We start from the raw sequence: 23,235 nt of genomic DNA on the forward strand, positions 1-23,235 counted from the left end.
CTGTGGCTTCTCTCTTCCATGCATAGATATGAGAAGATTATGCTAACCCTTCTGGTCATGGCCAGCCCTGAGCTGGGGCTTATACACGATGCAAAAGAGGTCAAATATGCACTGGATATATGGTGTGTGCCTCTCATTGAAACCTTAAAATAAATAGCCCTGTAAGGTTCAGAGATGCTATTCCCAGGTGATGACTGAGGAAATGAACTCTGGCTGGTGTAAATTGCTCTGGGTCATGTGGCTGCTGAATGGGCTTGACACCAAGGCTGACTGCAGCCAGTGGCCTTTTCTGTGACCCATGGTCACAGGGAGGGTTGCGTATTCTGCCCTGGATACCACCACCAATACCACCACCACCACCACCACCACCACACTTTGTCCTGTGAGTTTGGACATCAAAGAGAAATCAGAAAGTTCTTGGGAGCTAGAGGCAATCAAGCTGAGGTCTGCTAGGCAGCGACCCAGAGCTGAGCTTTCCTGTGTCATAGCAGAGATTCCGTCCAGTGGGTAAAAGGCTCTCCCCAGTCCCCTCACCTAATGCTCATCCTTACTTGGTATTTGGGACTCTAAAACTAGCCTGTGATCACTTGCTTTTCTCTTTAGATGACTTAGACTCTGCCCTGTCCAAGTCTGTCCCTGGCATCCCGCATCTGGAGAACTCAAAAATAACACTGCTCCAGATGTCTCATACCGGGGCATGAAAAGAACACTGGCCTTGGGGACAGAGAGCTGAGGGCAGGCTGCAGTGCCCCACATATTAGCTGTGGTAAGTGTAACTTCTTTATGCCTCAGTTTCCCTACTATAGAGCCACGGGTAGTAATCCTTGCTGAGCATCTCTGTATACATACTCTTACCCATGGGATGCCGTCCTGGGCAATCCATCTTATGATCAGTCTCAGTCTCTTCAGTGGCCCATTTGATTCAAACACTATTGAGATGCAGAAGGAGCCTTCCTCATTGTAAGATGCAGCTGTGCTTAGAGCATTGTCTGGGGAACCTCTACCTCCTTCTCCACAGTCACTCGTAAGGGTCTGCACTGCTCAGCCTGGACTAGTTACCCCTGCCTCGGTCTTCCCACACTCCCTTCCATCCTCGTGGCACATTTCCTTGTCCTTAGGAATCCTGCCATAATCTACAAAACCATGGCTGCATGTTGGCCTTAGACTCTGACTGCTTTTCGTCATCCCTATCTGACCACTATGTAGTCTATTTCCCAGACTGCACAGAAAAGCTACCCTGGGGCCCAACTATCTTGTCTCTAAAAATCCCTCCTCAACATCTGGAGACCTGAGACCCCTTCACATCTGGAGCCCCAAAACTTCAGTCCTTCCTGAGCCATTATTGACCACTTCTGGCAAACCTGTGCTTCTGCCCCTAGATGCTCAACCTGTCCTGGCCTTAGCTCTCACCAGCTGTCAACTCTGTCTTCCGGAAGATCCCAAGATCAGTCCTTCTAAGGATATTCCCAGCAAGACCCGAAGCACAATGTCCTACCACCCCTACCCCCACTCTCCCACGCCTCATCAGTACACTTCTGCCCTAGCTGACCTGTTTGTTCCTCTTTTCTCTGAAGTTGCCCCAGAACAGCACTTGGAAAAGCCACCTACTAGGGTGGCTGAGAAAGTCTTCAACTGGGACTTGCCACACTGACCCAGAATGCATTAGAGCTTCCGGCTCACATGGTCTCACACAGCATATCCAATATTCTCCCTTCTTTGCAGGCCTCGCTGTCAGGACTGAGCCGCCCACCTTGGAAGCTAGGGCAATAGCTTCTCTCTCCTGCTCCAAGCACCACTTTCCAATACCCAGCGTGGCTGGGCTCACCCACTCCAGGTTGTCCAGAGCTGCAGTGTTATCTGGTACCCGCCAGGGCCCTTCCTAGAAAGGCTGAAAGCATGAAACTGATGCTGAGCCCTAGGCTCAGAGGGCACAGTGGCCAGAGCAGCCAGGTTCCCAGTGCAGGGGCTTTCAGCTTCTTCTCATCAAGGGGGATTAGGAAATGAAAGCACAGGCCGGCACTCCAACCTCCTTCTGCTAGGCCTTAGTCCCCAAAGTCCCCAAACGGTACCACCACCTGGGGACCAGGCTCTCAAATACATGAGTCCGTGAGGGGCCCTTTATAGCCAAACCATGACAACTACAAGTTACAAACACTGCTCCGGCTGTCTCCTACCGGCTTCCCGGCATCCTCTGTTCAGTGAGCAGTCTCACATATCCAACAGAGAGAAAAAGATAGACTGACGAGTAGCTGATTCTCCTCTCAGAGCCCTAAGAGCCACATTGACATCTACTGCAGGGTCTTCACACATGTAGCCTCCAGGCCGAAAGTGTCCTTGCACCTCTAGGCCCCAGCCAACCTCGCTTCTAACAAACTAAATCATGCCTTATGGTTATACTCCAGTGTAGTCAGTTATAACCTTATAAGCGACCTCCCTGGAGTCTCTGTGTATGCCCAATCACCACCCGGCTCACAGTAATAGCTATCAGGATGTCCCCTTTAGTGGCATATGCCACGTTGATAATTTTTACTTGTAGATTTAACTTCTGTCTGTCCCTACCGTGAGGATTGCTTCTGCCCGCTCTGTGTCCTTCAATAGAGCACAGCACCTGGTGTAGTCAGTCAGTAAAGGGTCTGATAGGTGATGGAGGAATCACGGTGTGGTGGTTATGGGCAGAGAGGGAAAATGGTTCTACCTCCAGATAGATGTGTGACTTCAGACAAGATACTATATCTCCCCGAGATTTCACCCAAGCTTCCTTAATCTAGAAAATCAGTAGCATCACTTCATAAGGGTGTTTTCAAGAGTGAATGAGTTTGCTCAGGGCACCTAGGAGTACCAGAGTGTATTAAGTAATGATACAAATGTAGTTAAAGACAAAAACCGAACAGGTGCTAACTCACTGCTACAGGAATGTCTTAATTAAGCTGACAAGATTTGACGCTAAAAAGGAAATACAGGCGGACTCTTGTTGAAGCACAGGCCAATGGCTAAACATATTGATCCGAAAACACTAAGCCATCTAAATAGCAGAAAACAACATTTAAATTTATTTCAGCCTCCATTTGTAAGTTTGCGACTGCATGTTGGGAAACAACCACTTACCACTGGGAATACATCCAACATCTTCAGAAAAAATGCAGGCTCGAATTCTTAATAGATTCAGTGAATGCGTTAGGTACGTCTGAAGCTATTGACTAGCCATGTGTTTGGCTGAATAATTTCTTTGGAAATCAGAAAACAAGAATAACAAAACCCAAATCAACTTTTAAGAACCACTGACATCCACTATGCAAATTCATCCGCGAAGCCTCTGAGAGTCTCTGTGGAGTCTCAGAGCACACAATGCAAAGCCAGCACTCGCTGGTGATTAAAGGCCCAGGAAACCCATGGCACTTCTCGGTCTTCTGGCCCATAACTTATTCCCTAATAGCCTTCCAGGTTAAGGAGCTTGAAGGCTGAGTGCAGCACTGACCCACTGGGAGGGAGGGGAATGACTGGTCATGCAAATCCACCACTGTTTCCACTTTTATCCATTGTACACACAGTCCACCATCAGGGGATACATCATCATAGGCCAACGGGCAAACGCTTTTGACATAGGACAGTGCTTCTGTCCATTTTCAAGGTTCAGTTCAGGAAAAAGAAAAAGAAAGAAATAGGGAAAGGAAGATGGGTTTCAACTGGCAGAAGGTTTATTGGCTGTGAACGGGGAATAGGTTCAAAATAAAAATGGCGGGAGAGCTACAGCAGGAGGGAACAGTGTCTGCTTAAAGGGAGTGAACGAAGGGCATCAGGCTGTGTAATTCAATTTCTATGTATGCAGTACAACACAGAACCTTGAGTTGGTTTTGGTGAATACACCAACAGACGGGAGATTTTGTTATTATGAAAAAAGAAAAAGTCAGCTGGGGGTGGGGAGCAGATTTTCACTCAGCCTAAGAGGGCCATCTGGTTTGGATGGAGAGAAAATGCACCATTTAAATGCTTGTTCCTGAAGAGCGGGGTGGGGTTGGGGGTTGGGTCAAGCTTGGAGCGCACATCTGGCTCTGGGCGGTGGTGGGCAGGCATCCGGGACACTGGGTAGCTGGAGATGATGCCTGACTGTTTGGGGAAGGGAAATTCCTAGAGCACCACCCCATGATGGCAACACAGACCCTCTCTATGCCTGCACCTCCCACATCAGTCAGCTGCATTTCCCATGGGCAGGGATGCGATTCTCCCATGTCTGGGTTTTATCCATCCTGAGCCTCACCTCACCCCACCAACTGAGCCCCATACTAAGTCTTCTATCTGGATTCCCTCCTCTGGCCATTTAGGCTGCACATGACTGTCTGGCAGCAGGTACAGCCTTGCCAACTCTGTTTGCAACCTATGCCTGGTCTGGAGAAGATGCAGTGCCTATGGGATGCAGAAAACAAGTCACAGAATCCTTGGACACTGTGCACTTGCAAAAATGGCCAGCTACTTTTCAAAGAAGGAATAAAGGCAACGCAGCGGCCAAGGTAGCATCAGATCTGGGCCCTTTCATCTACCAAGAGACAGAAATCAAACCTATTATGAATATGTAGTATAGCCATAGGAACAACTGTCTATGCACTTGGTGGTTACTGGGATCTTTGGGGATAGCAGAGCTCTCTGAAAGCTCAGTAGGACATGCAGAGCCTCCCACAAGGCAGAAGGAGAGCCTGCAGGTACACAGCAGGTAGGTACTTGCAGTCTCCACGTGTTTAGATGGAGCTGACTGTGAAGTGGCCCATTCCATATAGGAGAACAAGCCCTGCCCTGAGATCCTCACAACACAGCATCCTCAAAGCCAGAGGCTTTTCTCATGAGTCGTGGTTGGCAGGAACGGTACTCAGTGGCTTAGGTCTTATAGCCAGACAGATGTTTATGACACACTTCCAATAGTGGAGCCTGGGTAGAAGCTAGAGTGTCCCACATTCCCCTTTAAGGTATTCAGGGAATATTAGGCTATGGCTGTGTACATTTCTTTCTATGCAATGAAGTTCACCTTTTATTTTATTTTATGTAAGTAATAGCTCTTTTTTGAGAAAAATAATTTTTTGGTAATCTCTACTCTCCGTGTGGGTTTAAATTTCTTCATGAGTACCATCTCATAGTTGATTTTTTTAATCAGGATTTGAACTAGGTCAATATACAATTTTTTTTTTTTTTTTTTGGATTTGGGTTTTTCGAGACAGGGTTTCTCTGTGTAGCCCTGGCTGTCCTGGAACTCACTCTGTAAACCAGGCTGGCCTTGAACTCAGAAATCTGCCTGCCTCTGCCTCCCAGAGTGCTGGGATTACAGGCGTGAGCCACCGCCACCCAGCAATATACAATATTTCATTTATGTTTTTTGAGTCTCTGTTGAATTATAGTTTCCTATTTCACTTTTTTGTTATTTATTTGTTAAAGAAACTGGGCCATTGGTCCTAAAGAACTTATGGAATTTTATATAGAACTGAGCCAACTCTGTGGAGTCAACTTTTAAAAGTTTGGTAACTCCCTCTGTGTGTGTGTGTGTGTGTGTGTGTGTGTGTGTGTGTGTAAAAGAGAGAGAGACAGAGACCGAGACAGAGAGAGACAGAGAGACAGAGAGATATGCAAAGACAGGAGTGTGCAGGTGCGTACACTCATCTATGTGCATATCAAGACCAGAGCAGGATTTTTGGGACTCTCTGTCATTCTCTGCCTCATTGCCTTGAGACAGATGAACTGGCTCACTGTTTTTATTAGGCTGGCTGGCCAGTAATCTCCCAGGATCCATCTTTCTCCACCCCAAAATGCTGGATTGGGTTGTAGGCATGTGTAGCCATGCCCACCTTTTTACATGTATGCTAGGGATTTGAACTGGGGTCGTTATACTTGCACACCAAGTGTTCTTACCAACTGAGCCATCATCTCCCCAACCCTGTTTGGTCATTTTATTTACAAATAACTGACATACAATAAGTTATATATATTTAAGTGGTATAATTTGAGGTGTGTGTGTGTGTGTGTGTGTGTGTGTGTGCATTACCTGACTTTACACAGGTGTTATGGAGCTGAATCCAGGTTACACATAAACATCCTACATCCTAAGCTACATCTAACCCCAATTTGATAACAGGTGCATACCCACACATACATACATATCCCTGAACACAGGAACATGGTTCTACTTATCTTGCCCTAGGCTACTCCCCTGCCCCCAGCTCCTACTGTCACTATAGATTAACCTGCGTTTCTAGAATTTTCTAGAAATGAGATATAAAATCTGCTCCTTTGGAGCTGACTTCAGTCACTCAGCACAATCGTTTTTGAGATTCATCTCTGTTATTGGTTTGATCTGTTTCCTGTTGATTACAATCACAATCTGCTCATGTATTCACAAGCTGGCTCCTTTAATAGCTCAAGCTGCTCTGAGCACTCACGCACAGATTTGGGCACACGGACATAGTGGGTAGACATTTCACTTCTAAGAAACTGCAATGCCACTAAAAGCAGCCATTGCCCCATCTACATTCCTCCGCACGGGAGATGAGGATGCTCCTGTCCAGTCCTTGCAGGTACCGTGGTACCACTGTGCTCTTAACTGCACGTCCTCTGTGGTCTTTTCATGTGATAATTTGCCGTCCACCCATCTTTTGGGTGAAGCCCACTCTGAGTCCAGAGGTCCCTATACATTCTGGATCGCAGTCTTATCAAATCTGAATTCTGCAGATCTCCTCTGGCTTATGATTTGTCCTTCCTCTCTCTTAACTGACTCTCTCAGGAGCATCTGTCAGTTTTGATTAACTCCAACTGACCACTGTTTTTCATTATGAATCATGCTTTGGGTGTTTTATGTAAGAAATCTTTACCCCAAGTCACAGAGATGGTTTCCTATGCTTGCTTCTGGGAATTTTGTGGGTTTGGGCTTTTATATTAAAGCTTATGATCTATTTGGATTAGAGTACACTATGATCTATGAATTAAATACATTCAGTACACGGGTACCCTGTTGTTTTAGTACCATCTATGAAAAAAACTACCATGTTGTCTTTTGTACTTTTACAAAATCAGCTGTCTGTAACACAGGGTCAGCTCTGGCCCCCTCAGTCCCATTGATCTGTTTATCTGCAGCGGCAAGGTATTGTCACAAGGGCAGCAGCCTGATAATTATCTCTAAAGACAGATAATGACAATCCTCCAAAACTGTGTTTCTCTCTGCTATGTTACTCTCCTGGTAATTTTATCCCTGTATAAATATCAGAATCACCTTACTGCTACTGAAAACCTACTGCAATTAGGATGAAACTATAGGAAAATTTGGAGAGGTTTTCCTGAGAAAGGAGATGGTAGAAGGGTATGGGGGACATGTCAGCTGAGCATATTATGTGATTTGTATTAAAATATCCATATAAAAACTTATTAATAAAGCCAACAAAGATACATTTTAACACCAGTCTTCCAACTCATGGACAAAGTTATATATATTTTATATATGTATAGTCTTACTTAAGGTTTCTATTGCTCTGAAGGGACACCATGACCAAGGCAACTCTTATAAACAAAAGCATTTAATTGGGACTGACTTACAGTTTCAGAGGTTTAGTCCATTATTGTCAGGGAGGGAAACATGGTGGTTTGCAGGCAGATGTGGTGCTGGAGAAGAAGCTGAGAAGAGTTCTGTATCTGGATCAGCAGGCAGAGAACGTGACACACTAGGCCGGGCTTGAGCTTCTGAGCCTTCAAAGCCGCCACCAGCGACAAACGTCCTCCAATAATGCCACACCTAACACCACCTCCAACAAGGTCACAGCCCCTAATTGAGCCAGTCCCTGTGAGCCTATGGGGCCCATTTTCATTCAAATTACCACATACATAATATATAGTATATATTATACATGACAAAAATAAAAATTAAAAGTTTTGCCATGACATTATAAAACAAAGAACCTTCAAAGATGCTGTTGAGATCATTTCCTGTTCTCCATTTACTGCTGGGCATGCAGCCTACTCTTAAGAGTAGTTTGTTTCCCTAACGAGACTTCCCTGGAGAAAACCAACTTTTCCATTACAAGTGGTTATCAGTTGGAGATGGCTCTGGGTTAGAGATGGGGGCAGGAGTCTGCTTCGCTCAGCTCCAGGACCCCATCTGGTGCAGATCTGTGGAGGCCCTGTGCCCACTGCCTGTGTACACATTGGGGTTCACATTGATCCTGTAGATTAGAAGGCCTTGTTTCCTCAGTGTCCTCCATCCCCTGTGGCTCCCACACTCTTTCCACCTCCTCTTCTGTGGGGTTCCCTGAGCCATGAGGGGTAGGATTTGATGGAGACATCTGTTTAGAGCTGAGTCTTACAAGGTCTTTCACTCTCTGCATATTATCTGGCCATGGGTCTCAGTATTTTGGAACTGAGGTTAAGTTTGTAATTATGGAAAGACTTTCTTATCCCTGGTAATATTCTTTCCTCTGAAATTTCTGTCCTCTGATATGACAGCAACTCTAGCTTCTGTTTAATTAGTGTTCGTGGGGGACAATTTTCAATTCTTTTCCCCTGAACATATCTGTATTTTTACATGTAAGATGTGGTTTTTCATATAATACTTTCTAATTTGCAATTTTCCGTTCCACCATTTCAGTTACCCATGGTCAACTAGTCTATGAAAATATTAAATGAAAGTCTCCAGAAAGAGCTCACACAGCTTAAATAACTTATTATAGTGTACTGCTTATATAGAGTTATTCCATTTTACTAGCAACTGCTGTTAACATCTTCCTTTGCCTAATGTATAAATTCAACTTTACTATAAGTATGTAGGAAGAAATGCAGCGCATCAAGTCTGATGGGCTCTTTGGCTTTGGGCATACACTGGGGGTCTTGGGACCCATCTCCCTGCAGTCCAGGGGGCAGCTCAACTGTACAGCGCTATACCTTGCTTGTTTTACTGGATGTGATAATCCAAAGCCTATCAGATGCCACCAGCCTATATTTAGGGTGATTACTGATATCATCTGGTTTTGGTGCCTCTCCTTACTTGTTTTCTGTCTGTCCCACCTGTCCTGCCCCCTCTCTATTCTTCTGAATTAACTGAGCATATCCTAGTGCTATATGATTTCCTTTGTATACTTATTAGCCACAGTTGCCTGCTTTGATGTTTTGGGGCTTCGAGCAGGAACAATGGCTTAAGCTACAAAGTGCTTGTCTTCAAGCTCAAGGACCTGAGATTAATCCTCAGACTCCATACAAAACAACTGGGCATGTGTCTTAGTTAGGGGTTTGTTGCAGTGAAAAGACGCCATGGCCACGGCAATTCTTAGAAAGGAAAACATTTAATTGGGGCTGGCTTACAGTTCTAGAGGTTTAGTCCATTATTGCTATGGTGAGAAGCATGGTGGCAGACAGGCAGGCGTGGTGCTCCAGAAGGACCTGAGAGCTCTACCTCTTGAGCCCCAGGCAGCAGGAGACTGTATCACAGTGGGAGTAGCTTGAGAATGTAAGTTCTCAAAGCCCGCCTCCACAGTTACGTACTTCCTCCAACAGGGCCACATCTCCCAATGATGCCACTACTCCCTATGGGCCAAGCATTCAAACACATGAGTCTTTGGGAGCCATACCTACTCAGACCATCACTACATTGTTTTATGTGGAACTTGTAATCGTAGCACCGGGTGGCAAAGACAGGTGAAACCCTAAGGTTCATCAGCCAGTCAGGGTAGCCAGGCTGCTTGCCATGTTCCAAGTCAGTGACTCAGTCTGTCTCAAAAAGGTGGGGGAGAACATCCAAGGAACACCACCCAAGGTTGTCCTTTTACCTCCACAGATGCACACATGTGTATCTGTACACACAAGAACATGTGCGCACACATGTGCACACACACACACACACACTCTCTCTCTCTCTCACACACACACACACATGTGTGCACACACATACATGTACACACACACATTCTGGGGTTTAAAACTTAGCTGGGCGGTGGTGGTACACGCCTTTAATCCCAGCACTTGGGAGGCAGAGACAGGCGGATTTTCTGAGTTCGAGGCCAGCCTGGTCTACAGAGTGAGTTCCAGGACAGCCAGGGCTACACAGAGAAACCCTGTGTCGACAAAACAAAACAAAACAAACAAACAAAAAAAACAACCCAAAAAAACTTATCTTTAATGTATAATAGTCTATCCTGAGTAAACATGAATTGTTTCAGAGGCAGAATACTTGCATTTTGCCCCTCTAAACCAGAGTATTAATGCTGTCCTGAGGTTACTGCTTTTGGCTAGAATCCCACAATATTGAATTTTCATTTAACCTGACAACCTCCTTTTAAAGACATTTAAATGTTAAAAGCTTCCATCTTGCCCCATCTTTGTTGCATGGGCCCCATGTGGTCACTCTCTGCAGTTCCTTAGGGAAACCCCCAATCCTGGCTGTCACTCTCTACCCAGGGGACTTCAGGAGACTGACTTTTGAAGTGCAGGTTTCCTGGAGATCAGTTCTCCCAGGTCCTGTGTCTCTGCAAATATCCTTACTTTGGTTTTATCTTCGAAGGGTATTTCTGCTGGATATGGAGTTAGAACTCTGGCCTCAAGGGCCTTCCTTTCTCTTCTTTAGGGAAATCATTTTACCGAAATCTCCTGGTAAAATTGGTAAAGGGCTGTCATCCTTGGTTTGGTTCTTTTGTGGCTGCTTTTAAGATTTTTATCTCCCTTCTTGTTTGGAGAAATCTGAGGATCACACTCCGTGGCCTGTTGCCCTCCTGCCTATTAAGCGTGGCTTTTCTGGGCTTCTCGGACCTGTGAGCTGTTTCCATCAAATCTGGACACATTTCAGCCTTGACTTCTGAGAACACTTTTCCTTCTCTCTTTGTGATTTTGCCTTTTGAGATTCCAGTGACAGGAATATCACAGTGATGTTTGATGTTACTATACTAACATCATATACACTATATATATGTATATACATACATACACACACACACACACAGCTATAATACTAGCAGGTATGTTTTCACCTCACACATTTCCCTCTAGCCCTAGAAGTTTGATTCGGGCCTTTTAAAATGTTTTCTATGCTTTTATCTAAACACTGAACATATGGCACATAACCATTGATTACCATCATCTCTTTGTTAATTCTAACACCTGCTTTAACTTTTGCTGGTTCTGGTTTGGTTTCAATGGGTGATTTATCTGCTTCTATGATTATGGATGTTGGTTTTATACTTTTTGGGAACAGAATACCAAACTCCTCTTTTGTGGTTGATGGGATCACTACCAGAACACAAGGGTCTTTTTCCTCCCTAACCTGCTAGCACTGGGTTCTGCCAGTCTTCAACTCTTGCCAGCCTCATAGGCGGAGAAGATTGACCCCTGCAAGTGATGTTTATCAGGAGGCAGTTAACAGCCCAGTGACAGGTGGTGGCAATCCTGTGGCTCTGCTGCAGCCACAGCTGCTGTCCTCATGATACAGGTAACCTGGGCATGTTCTTGTGTTTTTATTGCATTGTCTCCTAGTGCTCTGGAGTATCTACTCTCAAGTTTATTGGGCACTTACAGTTTTTTTGGTATATTGCCTACTAATGTCCAATGAGCAATTTTAAGTGCATTGCTTATATTTCAAAATTTCTTCATAAAAACCATTTATTTCCCAGGCACAGACAGTCATGATCATTTGTTCAGTAATAAAAGTATGTTTTGTAAACAAAGTCATGTTCTATAAAAATAAGCCAACATTTGTGTATGATTTCTGTCAATGATTGACATGTTACCCAAATGCTTTTTTTTTAATATTGAAAATAAATAGGAAATTGATTCTGGTATAAAAATGCCGCTAAAGGCAAAAATTTTGGCCAACACAGTAATACAAAACACATTTATGAAAACATGACACAGACATAAAGTAAATTTATGAATACATAAAACAGTTTGTTACAGGGAAGAAACCTATTCTTCAGATGGAGAACTGTCAATTCCCATTACTGAACCTTTGTTTACCTGCTGCAGACAGCAGGGCATTTCAGAGGTGTGTGTCTCCGAGAGGCCTTGGCTAGGACGGCTTCCCTAAACTCTCCCTTCCCCATGCCTTCAGTGTTCATGGACAGCGTCAGGCCAAGCAAGGAAGAGGGACTCTGAGACATACCAACGCTGTGGCAAGGGATGGACTCGCATACACCATACAGCTAAGGGACGTGAGCCCTCTACCCAGGGTGGGTAGAATGACTTGACCAAGCAGTCTTACTCACGGTGGTAACAATGGCACCATCAAACAAAGCCCCAGTCCATCAGGTCTGTAGCGCTTGAGCCTCTGACTGACCTGTTTGGTGTAGGTGGTCTCTGGCCACCTCAAACAAGCGCAGGTGCATATTCGTGATGGGGTTGAAGGAACCACAGGCCAGAAGCACCACAGGAATTCGGTTCTTCATGTTGTCACACACATCCACACCCGCAGTGGCCACCCTGCTTTTATAGGGACAAAAACTCATGTCAGGAAGCTAGCGTGGAGACAACCGTCTAAATGAGAGTCTACACCACTCACAGCCATGACTCACCATGACAAGATATACTAAGAAGGCAATGACAGCAATGGAGAGCTCATGGAGAGCTCGCCGTAGTTCAGGGTCTGTGTCTAGTGCTACAAACCACACTGTGGCATGACTTTTCTCCAAACCTTTCTGTCAGGATCGAATGTATACTGTATGGCTTAGAGACCTCAGGAGCTGCTGGGCCAGGGCTGGAGTCTTGGCAGCCCAAACTCAGATTCTGTATTTGTTCTTCCTGACTTCCTCCCTGGGCTCTCTTTCATGGCCTCAGGGTCTAAAGGAGTCTGCATGACTCCTGCTATGCCATCTGTGAGAGATTCCAGGGTGGCACTTTTGAAAACCTTTGTATTTTGAAATAGACTATAAAAGTTGTAAAATCCTTCTGTATAGATAATTATCATACTTTTACCTATTTTTCCAGACTAGTAAAATTTTTTGACACACACTTGAACATTCATTCTCCTCTGCATACACAAATCTCCACAAGTGAGTTTTCCCCCTAAAGTGTTTGTGAGGACCTTGTAGACATGCAAACACCTCAGCATGATTTCACCCACTACACTTTACCTGGGACCTAAGGACTCTGAAAGGCCCAGCCTCTAGCCTTCCTACTCTGTGACTAGCAGCACTGAGGTGTGGTTAAAGCAGAGAAGAATCACCCTGGCTGTGGGCTAGCTGTTGGTGGCTCTCTTTACTCTGGCTATACTGCCCTGGTGGGTGATAGGGAAGCAACACTCAAGGAAGGAAGGCCTGGTGTTGACTCCTGGTTGTGCCTCTCAGGGTCTGTGAGACCAAACATAAACTAAAGCTCCTTTCTAAGCCTCAGTTTCTCCCATTCTCAACCATAAGGAAGGAGAGAAAGAGACCAGCCAGGGACCTGTGGCAGGCAGCTTTTAGAGGGCTCCTGTTCCTGTTAGCTTTTTGTAATCCTTCCCCCTTGAGTGTGGGCTGGAGCTAGTAGCTTGCTTCTAACAGAATACAGCTAGCAGACAGGATGCCAACTCTTGAGATAAGGTTATGAAAGGACGCCAGTCTCCCTCTAGTTCACCTCTCTTTGCTTTCTTGTTTGCTCTCAGATGAAGCCAGCTGCATGCTGGGAGCTGCCCAGAGGAGCTGGTGGGGCCAGGGACTGACGGAGAGCTATGGTCACCAAGGAGCACAAGAAACAGTGTCAGTAACAACTATGCATGTGAGTGGGCAGGTGGTCCTGGGTTCGATAGGTAAGTGTTAAGAGATAGTTCCCTGAGTCCAGCCATCTCAGGAACAAGTTCCAATTTATTGGCAGGGTCAAAACTGAGTTCATGTTCCCAGGTCCTGGGAACCAACTCCTGTCCTGTTGCTTCAGATGTTTCCTGTTTGTCTGTTAACCTGGAAAGGTTGTACAGAGGGAAGATGCTGTTATCCATTATGTAAACTAAGGCTCACAAGTCACAAATGCTGCCTGTCTTGACTTGATTGACTGCGGGCAGCTTGCCCAGTCCTTTACTCCCTTATCGTTCTAACAGTCCAGGTCAGAGTCAAGAGGGAGGCTGGCTGCAAAAGCTGACTCAAGGACCCTGGAACCAGGTGACCCGGAGAAGGCCCAGTCACCAAAGCTAACTTCCCTGCTTAACCCCTGGTGGCAAAATATGGCTGGTCCATCCAACAGCCTGCTCCATCCCCCCTGGCTTTGTGTTTCCATCCTTTAAAAATATTATACAGTCTCCCTTCAGGGATACAGTTCAGATACTGAGCTGACCACTTCCCTAAGCGCGCAGAACATAAAGCCTTTCATTTCTAACCGTGTGTCTCTGAAGTGAGTGTTCTCAGCTTCTACCCCAAACTCAACAAGAGCAGGCCGAGCAAGCCATGAGGAACAAGCCAGTGAGCAGCGCTCCTCCATGGCCTCTGCAGCAGCTCCTGCCTCCGGGTTCCTGCCCTGTGTGAGTTCCTGTCCTGACTTCCTTTGACAGTGAACAGCGATATGGAAGTGCAAGCCAAATAAACCCTTTGCTCTCTAACTTGCTTTGGTCGTGGTGTTTCATCACAACAATAGTAACCCTAAATAAGATACTTTGAGTCAAAAGATGTGGTCGAGATGTATCTGGATACCTGGCCCATAGACATTGTAAGACTGCAAAGCCTTGATGATAAATAAGTTACATGCCACACTGCAGAAGAGGAGGAGGAGCAGGAGCTCAGTGTGCTTCCTGCTTCCCAGAGAGTATGCCCTGTGTGAACAGGAGCAGCCTTCCATCCATGGATCTCAGTCTGCCAGCGATAGGGCTTGGTGGACTTGAAGAGGGTTCCGGCAGCTAGCCAGGTAACCTGCCTCTGGCCACGAGAAGGCCTCCTTGTGCTCTGAAACACAGCAAAGATTTTCCTGCTGTATTCTGAGCTATGTGTGAAGATGCAGCCTCAGAGCACAGATGTAACACAGCTGGCTCTCCAAGCTTCCTTTAAGCACCAGCAATACCCCATACTGTGAGCAAGGAACTGCCGGCTACAGGCCTTGGCGGCTTCTTCCCAGGGGAGCCGGGTGGCTTAATGAGGTTTTTCTGCAAAGTGGACCAGCTCTCCATAAGAGCAGCCTTATGTTTAGTGTGTCTGGAAAGGATGGCTGTTTTTCACAGCCATCTTGAAGCCTTTCTTTCAGTATCTTCCTTCATTTTGACAAACCATGAATATTTACAGCCACCAGAATGTAACCACACATCGCAGGTAACCTGGGGCTTTTCAGAGGTAAATTATTACATTTGCTTGGAAGGCAGTATCAACGGTGGAAGAGTGTCACGCTGAGAAGAACAAACGGCTTCTACAAAGGGCCTCTTCTTCCTTTTCTTTCCTTGTTGTGTGTGCTGAGCAGCCTAGCTCCAACGGTGACTCTGCTCTGCCAGGTCTTGGCTGGAGGAAAGCGCCAGCCTGTGGCCAGCTGCACTTGACCCTGGCTGTCCTTCAGGCTCATGAACAAGGAAGGCGCACTCCGCATCCTTTGTGCACGCCTCCCGCCTCCCTGCTTCAGGTAAGCTCTTTACCAAGTAAACTGGCAAACAACAGACATCGGGTGAAAATGACTCACTTCACAGATCAAGCCAGAGAACACACTCGGCTCTGGTGTGAGAGCAGGCCTCATAGGAGGGAGGCCCATCCGTCCTCACTTCTAATGGTGTTTGGTGGGGTGAGGAAGCGAGGGAGATTTCTCTGACTGGGAAAAGACTGCTCATCAATAATCTCTCAGAGGAGGCCTGCAGAGTGAGCAATAATTGCTGCTGGAGGATTGGACACCTTGAGGGTTCCTTCCCCGAATTCATCATTAACTGGGGACAGGGTGGATTCCACCTCTGGCCCCCTTCCCCTCGCCACCTCCCAGGTAAAGAGTAATTCATCTGCTTGTCAATTACAACCTGCTGCTTCTATAATGAGCTTACGGCCCCCTGAAATGCTCTCCTCACCCCATACCTCCGTGGGTCCCCCTGAAAGGTGTTCTTGGCCCCTCCTCCACTGAAGGAAGTACACCTGCAGGCATTTCCATTTTATCAGCCGCTGTATCATGGAGGCCTCAGTGCCTTTTCTCCCAGGCTCTTCCCCATGGAAGGTGGGTGGGTCCTAGAGAGTGGTTTCTGTTCCTCTCTACCCTTTTATCTTCCAGTACTGTACCCAGGGACATCACAGGGATGTGGGAAATGCCTGTGACATCAGTGAGGGCCACTGTCCCTGACCTAGTCATGTTGTTACATAGCTAATTCTTGTTTAATTTTATTATCCCGTAAACTGTTATCGGACTAGGCCTTCCATGGGCCGAAACAGAACTTTCCGATCTCCTAGAGGTAACTGAACAACACCCACTCCTGACCCACATCCATCCCATCCAGTCAGTTCAGACTGAAATCAAACAAATCCACCCTGCTATGCATTTTCAACATAATGATCCTATCAACGGGGATAGTGGCCCCTGCCAAGCCCTCGCATGACCGTGAACCTGCAACTCTGGAATCACTCCTTCTTTGAAGAAGTGGAAACTGATGGTGGACACTCTGTCCCCACAGTTGCAGACTTCCGTTATGTTCCAGATCATTCCCTCCCACTGCTGCTCTGACACTCTGAAGGGATGTCACTGCAAGTTCTAGGGACTATCCTGTTTTCATACTATGGTCAAGCCTCTGGCTCTGGCCATCCTCCACGCTGCAACCGGACAACTGTATTCAGCATCTGCTGCTGTCGGGATGGGGGCATCAGATGCAACAGAAGGCAAAGCAGACATAGCCCCTGTCCTCACAGAGCTCTGGGTCGTGGATGGAGGTGACAATTCCAGATCACTAGGGAGAGGGCTTATAATTTAACAGCTCACTACAAGAGACAGAACAGCAGTCCCCTGATGCCTGCATCCTAATCCTTGGAACCTGGACAAATGTTGGGTTATATGGTGTGGGACTTTGCAAAAATGATTAAAAACAAGTCTTAGGATTTCTATTGCTGTGAAGAGACACCATGACCATGGCAACTCTTACAAAAGAAACCATTTATTGGGGGCTGGCTTAGCGTTCAGAGGTTTAGTTCACTATCATCATGGCAAAAAAGCATGGCAGCCTGGAGGCAGGCAGGGTGCTGGGGAGGGAGCTGAGGGTTCTGCATCTGCATCAGAGTCAGTAGGAAGAGCGAGGGAGCCACTGGGCCTGGCTTGAGCTTTGGAAACCTCAAAACCCATCCCCAGTGACACACTTCCTCTAATCAGGCCACACCCACTCCAACAAGGACACCCATCCTAATTCTTCAAATAATACCACTCTAGGAGCCTAGGGAGGGCCGTTTTCATTCAAACCACCAAGGCCATGAAACAAGGTGGCTATCTTAGCTATTCCCTTTTATCAGGATAAACTTTTGCTACACCTTGTAGTAGGAGAGAGATGATATGTGGATGAAACAGTGGCCAAGAAGGAAGGGAGTCTTTAGAAAGGGTCCCGTGGCAAACACTATAGGTGGCCTCCACATTGCAAGGACAGTTGGTCCTTGGAACCTTTGGAGGGGACACAGGGGTCTCCGGTCTGCTTCCACTCTCCCAGCACATTGTGGACTCCCAGAGTGCTGTTTGTAGTGACATGTCCTAGCAGCCGTAGGAAATCCACCCTCTCGCTGTCTAGGGGTAGCTTGCTCATGAGCTCCTAGCTGGAGCACAGCAGAGCAGGAACCTGGGAGAAGAATACAGTCTGGGTGAGGCAGAGGCACACTATTACAGAAACCACAAGGCAATGGAAGGCAGGAAGGAACAAGGTGTCAGCATCGTTCCCATGGAGGGGTGGGCTGATGGAGGGGTCAACAGCAGGGTGCAGAGGCAGGAGGATTCTGTAGGCTCAGGAACATGCCGATTTATCCTACTGGCAAGGAAAAACCCCTACAAGATATTAAACCAAGAATGACCTGCTCGGATTTCAGGTTCATGCGTTCCAGAAAGGGCCTCACCTTGCTCTGGTCCTATGGCCTTTTGTTTTCCTGGATAAGGTGGTCCCCTTATCCAGGAAGACAGCCTTGTTGCTTCACACATCTGAGCTCACTTGTCAGGTAATTCAAACTTGGCCAGTGTCCCACATGTACTCAGTTCTAGCCCAGCACACACTCTGTGGTCATCTGTCTCAGACCCTCACAGAGACATGGGAAGGAAAGCGAGCCAGGCAGGTTAAGAGCCATCACTGTGGACATAATGTGTTAATGCTCATGGCTTGGGAGGCTGTCAGTTTTCCCTTCCCTGCAGTAAGTGCCTCTGACAGCGGACCCTGGAATGGGGCTGCAAACATCCTGTTTATTACAGACATAGAACAGATGGCTTTGGGCAGAACGGAAATGGATTCACCAAGCATCTTCCATGCCTTTCATTACACAGACCTCTTGACCAGGCTCCTCATCTTGAAGAAGGCAAGAGATATAGTTTGTATTTGGGGGTGTGAGTGGGGCATGGTGGGGAGACTAGCAACCACATTTTTTAGGACCCTGGGTGATTTTTATCTGTGCCAATCTGTCAACTTCTCGGGGCAATCAACCTTCATGAGAACTCAGCTGCTTTTTTTTTTTTTTTTCTTTTTAACTTGGTTGGCTCTGTCCATTGTTGCTATGGGCACCCAGTGTTGCTAAGAACAAAAGTAACACAGGCCTTGTATGTAGCTGTGAAGACCTCGTGCCAGCCTCCCCTTGGAGGAAACAAACATGCCAATTAAGCACTCATCCTGATTATGAGACTCCTAGGGAAGCAGGTAGCTTCCGTTTTGAGAACTTTCCAGAGGTTCGAAGGAGCACGAGGAACAGAAGGAGGCCCCTTTCCATGCCATGCCACACGTGTGTGAGTCTGGGACCGATTTCAGCTGTAAGCAGAGCTGAGGAATAGCTACTGGGTTTATTGAGCAATAGGCTCCACACTGCGCTAAAGATGCTGCACATATTGAGGCTAATTTTTCAACACACCTGGAAGGGAAAGGCTCGTGCTTACATTCAGGTAAATAGCCTAATTCGATTCTCCAAGCTTCAGCGAGCTTCATGGAGAGTAGAGATGATCACAGCCTCTCCCAAACTCTCATGAGGACTAAGGCCAACCCCTGCACAGTACCTGGCTCATGGAGGGGATGCCATCTAGGGATCTTAGTTACAGCCCTACTGCTATAAAAAGACACCAGGACCATGGCAACTTTAAAAGAAAGCATTAGATTGGGGGTATGCTTACAGTTTCAGAGAGTTAGTCTGTTATCACTACTGTGGGAAGCAGGCTGCCAGGGCCTTGGAGCAGTAGCTGGGAGGTTGACATCTTCATCCACAGGCAGCAGGAGGCAGAGATACTGCCCCTGGTGTGGGCTTTTGAAACCTCAAGGCCCACCCCCAGCGAAGCACATACTCCATCAAGGCCACACCTCCTAATCCTTCCCAACGGGTCAACTGGGAACCAAGCATTCAAGTGTGTGAGCCTATTGGGGGGGGGGGTCACTCTCATCTGAACCAGCACAGGGTCCATCTTCCTGGAGTACAATAGAAGAGGGTGAGAAGTCCAGAGACACAACTCAGTCAAGATTTATTAAAGTGAAAGTAGTCCTGCACAGGACAGCACACGGAGTCCTGGGAAGGGAAGAGCAGCACCCATTTACCCCCTGGAGAGCCCAGGCTTTTATATCCTCGAATTTAATCCTCCTTAAGTTTCTGGAAGGCCCCCTCATGATTCTGCGGACCATTCTATTCGGTTAAGACCTTTAGCCCCAGCCTTCTTGAGAACTTCATAAAAGAGGCTTAGCCAGCTCTGTTTATCCAGGAAGTCAAATCCTATAACATCTCAACTCCCCAAAAAGCTCTCAGTTGGGAGTCTAGGGGAGGGGAAGGGTCAAGATGGTGTGGATTCATTCTGGTCCCAGGGCAACACTTTCTTGTGAAAAAACTAGACCTAAGTTTGAGATCTTTGTCTGACATACTTAAGCCTTTTCCTATGAAACCTTGCGGCTTCTATCGGCTAGAAAGTTAAGGATAAATTCTGTCCCTCAAGAGATGGTCTCTTCTTGGCCCCCACAGCAGGAGATCAAGGATATATAGGATAGTTTTGGGATATGTCCATTTCATTAAATACTGGGTAAGGGCTGAATCAAATAACTGAGGATGGTCCATACAGCCTAGAGTCCTATAGCTTTCTAAGGAGAGCGTCAAATGCAAAGGAAATTTGGCTTAATTAGGGTGAAGTGGAATGCAAAAATAGGTACCCTTAAGATCAAGCACTGAGCCAGGAGCACTCAGGAGGCAGAGGCAGGTGGATCTCTGTGAGTTTGAAGCCAGCTTGGTCTACAAAGCAAGTTCCAGGACAGCCAGGGCTGTTTCATAGAGAAACCCTGTCTGGTGGTAGGGGTAGAGATCAAGCACTGAATAATGGGCTATACTGGGGGTGTCTAGGTCATGAGGATCTAGGGGTTAGTAACCATCAGCAGGGAGGGATCACTGTGTCATTACCTAACCAGAGGTCTGGGATCAACCTCCATTTGTCAAGGCCCTTTGGATGTCTAAGGTTGGAGTGTTACAGGGGTTACAACACGTTGAGGGGAGATATCTGGAACCCAGCTTGTTCCCAGAGCACCGAATCTTCCAGTGATCCCCTTTGCAGCATCCAGGGGCCTGCATCTTTGCAGACATCCCTTCAAAGTGTGCCCTTCTTATCTACAGAGCAAGCACAGCTCCAGGCCTGATGGGCTCCTGGCCAGCACCCTTTGTCAGGCTGAGTCTCATAGCAGCTATCAACTCTCCATGCTGCTTTTCTCCTCTCCTGGCCTTCTCCAGGCCCAGATTGTAACACTCTGTATTGGCCTGGACTAAGTCCGTTTGGGACTTACTTAGCCTTGCCCCACAACCTTGGTTAAGGAGAAACAAAGACACATGGCTTCCTGTCCCACCTGATTTGGAGGGGACTCAGTCCTGAGCATGGAGGGTTGCTGGTAGCATTCAAGGGCACTTCCCACCATTTCTCCTCCTGGCATTGGGATGGATGACTCTTCCTCTGGACGAAAGCATAGTACTGCTGGGGCCCGGAAGTGTACTCTATTTTCTTTGCTAATTCAAGCAAAGAAAGTTCCAGAGGAAGAAGAAAAGCAGACAGGGCAGGTGCAGACTGCTCCCTTTCCTTCCTACAGAACAGGCTACCTGGAGAACAGGGTGATAATTCTTGATCCTTCTTGCAGCCATTTTCTTTATTCTTTTCTGGTTTTATTTTAATTCTGGGGCTGCAGGGCCTTTCAGGGTCATCAGTGGGCACTTTCTTGGCATGAGGTGGGTCAGACTAGATCCTGGATTAGATCTTATGGGTCACCACCAGGCTCCTTGGGATGGGAAGGGGGCTTTCTACCAAGAAGAATGAGAAATACTGGCCTAGAACTTCAGCCTTGCTAATGGAAGCAGTCTTCTTCCCCACCAATCTCCATGCTTTTAGGGTAAGAGATGTACTAGACAATCATGTTCTCAGCCCTGTTTGCAGTTTGGTCTGGTTGTGACTGACCTTAATTAGAAGATGGGCTTCCCACAAGTCTTGAGTGAGGCCTCCGGCTATACTGCCTAGGGGGTCTTTCTTAAGGTTCACTTCTTTTTGAAGTAAAGGGTTATAAGCTGAGAAGTCTAAAGATATAGCACTCAGTCAAGACATATTAATGTGAAAGTCACAGTATCCACAGCCCAGCAAGCAGAGGAGTCTCTGCCCTGGTGAAGAACCTGGGCTTTTCTATCCTTCTGGGTAGGCTGTGGGGTGGGGTTAGGTTTTCCTCTTCCTTTTGAGTGGACTGGCAGGATGCAGTCACTGACTGGGTGATTTGCATTAAAGTAGGAATCTGACTGGGTACTGCAGGGATGGAAAGTTTAAAATTCCCACCTTCCAGGGCCCTCCTGGTAGACAAGGTTGCAAAGGGGATTCATTGAGGGCAAGAACACGGAAGTAAGCCATCTTGTGAGAGCAGAAGTGACTCCATTCCTCACTCTCTGCCTGAGTCTGGTTACCTCCTGTTCCCCTTTACTGGGTTCTCAAGAGCCTTAGCCTGCTCCCTTCATGGTACTTGACCCATAATTCCCCATTTCTGCAGCTGCCTCTACGTGCTTGCTTATTCTGCTTGGTTAGTCCATTTTCCAGCTGCCTATGTGTAAAACTTGGCAGCCCTTGGGCACACAACCTGCATCCTCCTGCTATCATTTAGGCTCTCAGACTTGCTGCCTGGTGACAACAGGCAGACGGGGAATTGGGTATGAAGTTTTCAAGCAGTTTCCACTGCTACCTTTTTGTCCTTAAACATCCTTGAAGCTTCAGACAGGTTCCTCCTGCTATATCTAAAACTAAGGCACCAGGGCACTTATCCAATTACCACACACACGTGTACTAATGAAGGGTCTGCATCCTCAGAGGACCCCGACCTCATTATAGTATCATTTTGACTGTGGTTTGCCCCCCTTGCCATGGGCTGTCCTAGAGGATCATGGGAACAGATACCCAAAGGGAGCTCTGATCTACAGTGATCTGGATGGAAAGGGGGCACCTTATTTCATGAATATGCCACTCAGCTGATAAGTCATCTACACCTGTAGAAACCACACTCCAGAATCCACTGAGCTGTTCCCCACTTTTAGGGCAACCTACTCCAATTTCACTTTAGAACATCTGCTTTTGCTTTGCTAAGTAAACCACTGCTTAAACTGTCTGGCAGGCATGGCGGCACGTTCCTTTAATCCCAGTGCTCAGGAGGCAGAGGCAGGTAGATCTCTGTGTTCTGGACCAGCCTGGTCTAATTGCAAGTTCTAGGACAGCCAGAGAGAGCTACATAGTGAGGCCATGTCTTGAAACAAACAACAAAACACAAACAAAACAAAACAAACAAAACACCACAAACTGTCTATGGCTCTTGGGATTGAACCTGGACCCCATGTTTACTAGGCAAGTGTCCTAACTCTGAGTTACATACACATCTTTACCCTAGTCTATGTCTCTTAGCTTTTTTTTCTTCCAGAAGACATGAAACAAGAGGCCCCCATAATTTAAGCAAGATGGTACCATGTAAAGTCTGTTCTTGCCCTCCAGGTATGGTCCAGTGGAGGTAGAGTGGAGTCTTCTGGTCACTGCCTGAGACTCATTCTCTTTCCTGTCAGTCACTGGATCCTTCCCACTGACTGGACAACCACTATCTCTCCCAGTTGCCTTGGCAGCAGGGGGAGGCTGGAGTACTGACTAGGACACCTCCAGGAATATTCTCTTGGGGGTTTGGGGGGAGAG

At 46.9% G+C, this 23,235-nt stretch overlaps 1 protein-coding gene across 12 annotated transcripts in view; it reads right to left on the bottom strand.

Moving 5' to 3' along the window:
- The window catches only part of Nmnat3 (nicotinamide nucleotide adenylyltransferase 3), a 106,037-nt gene that overhangs the window by 42,981 nt on the left and 39,821 nt on the right, over positions 1 to 23,235 (bottom strand). For 6 of the 12 annotated variants that reach the window (XM_052187575.1, XM_052187573.1, XM_052187571.1 and 3 more), the window contains one exon: positions 12,278 to 12,423. The exons of 3 other annotated variants lie outside the window; for them this stretch is intronic. In XM_052187575.1, coding sequence (XP_052043535.1) covers positions 12,278 to 12,386 — 109 coding nt within the window. In that variant the 5' untranslated portion in view covers positions 12,387 to 12,423. The remainder of the gene's footprint in view (positions 1 to 12,277; positions 12,424 to 23,235) is intronic. 3 more of the 12 variants (XM_052187574.1, XM_052187579.1, XM_052187572.1) reach the window with 1 other exon arrangement.

The sequence above is a fragment of the Apodemus sylvaticus genome, chromosome 7 (assembly GCF_947179515.1).
Source record: "Apodemus sylvaticus chromosome 7, mApoSyl1.1, whole genome shotgun sequence".
In the NCBI taxonomy this organism is placed as follows: Eukaryota; Metazoa; Chordata; class Mammalia; order Rodentia; family Muridae; genus Apodemus; species Apodemus sylvaticus.